General features: G+C 46.2%; 1 protein-coding gene across 1 annotated transcript; it reads right to left on the bottom strand.

Moving 5' to 3' along the window:
• Positions 1-1,208: 1,208 nt before the first annotated feature.
• On the bottom strand, positions 1,209-2,360 carry htr1d (5-hydroxytryptamine (serotonin) receptor 1D, G protein-coupled). Its single transcript, XM_041954275.1, has one exon. The coding sequence runs from the start codon at positions 2,358-2,360 to the stop codon at positions 1,209-1,211; it is 1,152 nt and encodes a 383-aa protein (XP_041810209.1).
• Between the last annotated feature and the right edge of the window lie 1,348 nt (positions 2,361-3,708).

The following is a 3,708-nucleotide window of genomic DNA, read 5'->3' on the forward strand; positions in this document are numbered from 1 at the left end:
CATGCAATCTTGAATGATGGATATTGAATAAAACCTGTTTCTTATCAAATCCTTTGTGTCTTTATGAAATTAGCAGTTTAATTTAGCCGTCAACTTTGAGCTCCACTTCTCATAGACGTTAGTGCCTTTTTGAGCAAATCAGCAGTGGAACAAAACTACAGACAGCGGTTTCATGAAGACACTACTAAAGACACTGGAACTATCTTCATCATGGTCACTTTTAACACCAGTGAATCAGTTTCCCTGCAGGTACGTAGCATCTGTCAAAGATGTTCTTTTACAGAACGGTAAAACAAGCGTTTACACTTAGAAAACAGTGAAACAGTGAAATCAGTCATTCTCCGTTTGCGCTCAGTAGCCGTGACTCTGCGCATATGCCCTTACCTCGTCCTCCTCGCTCCGGCAGAACGTTTCATAAGATTTCTGAAAGGGTTTATTTGTGACATGCGGATGTTGCTTAAAATTCAGAGTGAAAAACGCTGTTTCCATTTCAGTCTCTGCGATGACGAGACGAGCCGCGCCGGAGAAGAGCGCGTATAAATGTCAAACACTTGACAATCCTCCCTGACTCAAACACGCATATATTACAGTAAAGCAGCTACCTTCACACACACTCACACACACAGACTCACCACTTCCAAATATAATTGTGTATATGGCAACACCTTTACTGAATCTCAATAGTTTGCAGTCTTGCTAAGTATTTTACTGTACCACAGGAACATTATATGTGAGCAGCAGATACAGCATGACACAGAGATTAAGACGACATATATTTCATGGCTTTTCATTTCCGCTGGATTGAATCCAGTCTCTCTGAGTTTGCTCATTCCAAGCACTGACTCTGATCCTTTTTTCTCTCTTTGCTTTTGTCCAAGAAATAGCAGCAGCGTCCCTGTGACATGAAATGGACACATCCCCTTTTCTTAGTCTTTTTAAGATGAGTTTCACAATTCTTTAGGGTGAAGATTTTCTCTTTTTTACTTTAAAGCATGCACGCGTAAGTCTACATGGAGGATATGCTGTAGGGATCTAAAGAGCTATGGCACGGAGCTGTTTGATGTAAAAAACAAAAACATATCACAATCAGCATGTTTACAAGATGGGACGTTGCAGTGTACAGTACTCTCATTGACATTATTGTCTTGCTTTGTCTTTTTCACTCCCTGTTGTCCAAGTGATTCAGTTTTAATCCACTTTAAGGGTTTTCAGGAGCACCGTCTGAATTTGATGAGTTTCTGGAAAGCCTGTTTGAACTCATCGTTGAATGCGGTGTAGATAACGGGATTGATGAGGGAGTTCAGGTATCCCAGCCAGGTAAATATATCAAAAAGCACCGGGTCAAACCAGCACTCTTTACATATGGCCATGACAAGCGTGCCGACAAAGAACGGGAGCCAACAGACGATGAACGCACCCAGGATGATGCCCAACGTCTTGGTCGCTTTCCTCTCCCGGGCTGCACAAAGACGTTTCCTCTCCAGCACGCTGTCTGCCAGCTTCACTTTCACACTATTCATGAACAGAGGCGATCCTCCTCCTCCTCCTCCTCCTGCGCTGCCAGAGTGTAGGTGTGCTTCCTGGTTGGAGGCGGAATTAAGAGAACAGAGAGAGGAGCCTGCAGAGGTCTGGATGAGCTGTGCTGTGGTGAAGCGTTTCCCCGAGGACGATGGCGTCTTAAAGATTCGGGAGCGGGCTGCGACATAGATCCGTCCGTAGAGGATGATGAGAAGCACTGTGGGGACGTAGAAGGCGCCGAAGGTGGAGTATAGGGTGTAAGAGATCTGATCTGTATTCACCATGCACTCCGTCAGCTCCTCGTGGGCTTTGGCTTGCCGCCAGAAAAGTGGAGGCATGGAAATCGATATGGAGATCACCCACACCACCCCGACCATGACCCCCGCCCGGCGCATGGTGCGGCGTTTCGAGTACTCGAGCGCATCTGTGATGGCCCAATAGCGGTCCAGCGCGATCACACACAGGTGCAAGATGGAGGCCGTGCAGAACGTGATATCAGACGACAGCCAGATGTCGCAAACAATCTGCCCGAGCGACCACGTCTTGCTGACGGTGTAGACGATGCTAATGGGCATGACTAAAATAGACACCAGCAGGTCTGTGACGGCGAGGGAGCCGATCAGGAAGTTGGCGGGCGTGTGGAGCTTCCTGGTGAGGAAAATGGTGGCGATGACGAAGGCGTTTGAAAGCACGGTGGCCAGCGTGACGAGAGCTAGCAGCGCAGACAGGGAGATCTGGAGGCCGAGCAGCGTGGCCTCACTCCAGGGTGGAGCGGTAGTGGTGTCAGGAATCTCTGTGAAGTTGCTGGTAAAGTAGTCCAGTGAGCTATTATCCAGCTCCATCTCGCCCTCTCTGAAGTTTACAGCAGCTTCATCACTGTTATCTAAAGCTGTACATGGATGAGTTCAGGCACTGGCTTGGCACTGTTGGTGCTGGCTGCAGAAAACACAGAAGCTCGTCTTTTATCCTTATTTAACTTCATTTCCCATCACTTGTATTGCAACGTGATTCCATCTCATCCTTCAGCAAACATCTCATTCCATCATTGCAGTTCGCAACTAATGCACCTGCAATCGACCGGTTTGTCCATTTCTCTTCTCCAGTACTGATTCGCCAGTCTGGTGTCGATGCGGGAGAGATGAATCCCAATTTGTATTCAGCTCCTGTCAGACAGGCACTTCTTTTCTCGCTTCCCAGTCCTCTTATCTCATCTCCAACCGGCAGCCAGCCGGCAACAACACCTTCAGACCAAGCCTTCCTATCTATCAAATGCTTTAATGGGCTCCTCCTTTTCAATAAAGCTAAGCGGGGAGCTGCATGTAGGAAGAAGATGACGACAGATACAAAGGTTCGCTTGTTGTCTCTTATCTACTCTCAAGTCCACGTGAAGTCTTCTAAATTTAGGTTTCTACTGAAACTTGGCTGCGCCTCGTGTCTTTGATGAGATTGGAAAGCCAGAACATTACAGTTACACAAGCCACATCAAACCCAGACGAGGGAAAGTCCAAGTCATCCAGGAGATAATTGTTCGATATCCATATAGCTTTTGGCAGTTGTTCAGAAGTTTGCTGAAATGCAGTGATCAGCAAAGCTTTTTTTCAGCTTCCCAGTGTTAAACGTATTAGCTTCTCCTCCCGGCTGTCACGCAAACTCTCAGTTGTTGTGTCTATGCAGCTGAGAAGGTTTTGCCAGACTTTCATGAAGCCTCCTCTGCGGCATCTTCATCCTGAGTGAGACGAGGGAGAGGAAGAATAGGAACGTTGGTTATTTTCAACTTCATAACCGCATACTGTACACATGCACAAACAAACAGCCTACACGACAAGATCCACACAATAGGGACAATAAATGCACATGAACAGCCTGTCAACTCAACCTCGACCTGTAAGTGGAGCATTATGACTTAGTACACTGACTTAACACCTGCACACCTCCAGTTATTGTGTTGATCTGTGAGAACTGCTGTAAGACTGACACTGAAATCTCCAACAACAACATAAACATAAAAACAATTAAAAGGAATAATAATCTTTCAGATTATTTTGATGTGAATTAATAATTTCTGCCATTGCAACTTTTTAGACTTTACAGCAATCTGCAGCTCCATGCATTCCCTAATTCAACATTTCACTTCAAATGTACATGTATGAGGTGCCCTGGTTGCCAGTGGTTTGAGATGCTGACCTGCAG

Source organism: Chelmon rostratus, chromosome 15 (genome assembly GCF_017976325.1).
Source record: "Chelmon rostratus isolate fCheRos1 chromosome 15, fCheRos1.pri, whole genome shotgun sequence".
Classification (NCBI taxonomy): Eukaryota; Metazoa; Chordata; class Actinopteri; order Chaetodontiformes; family Chaetodontidae; genus Chelmon; species Chelmon rostratus.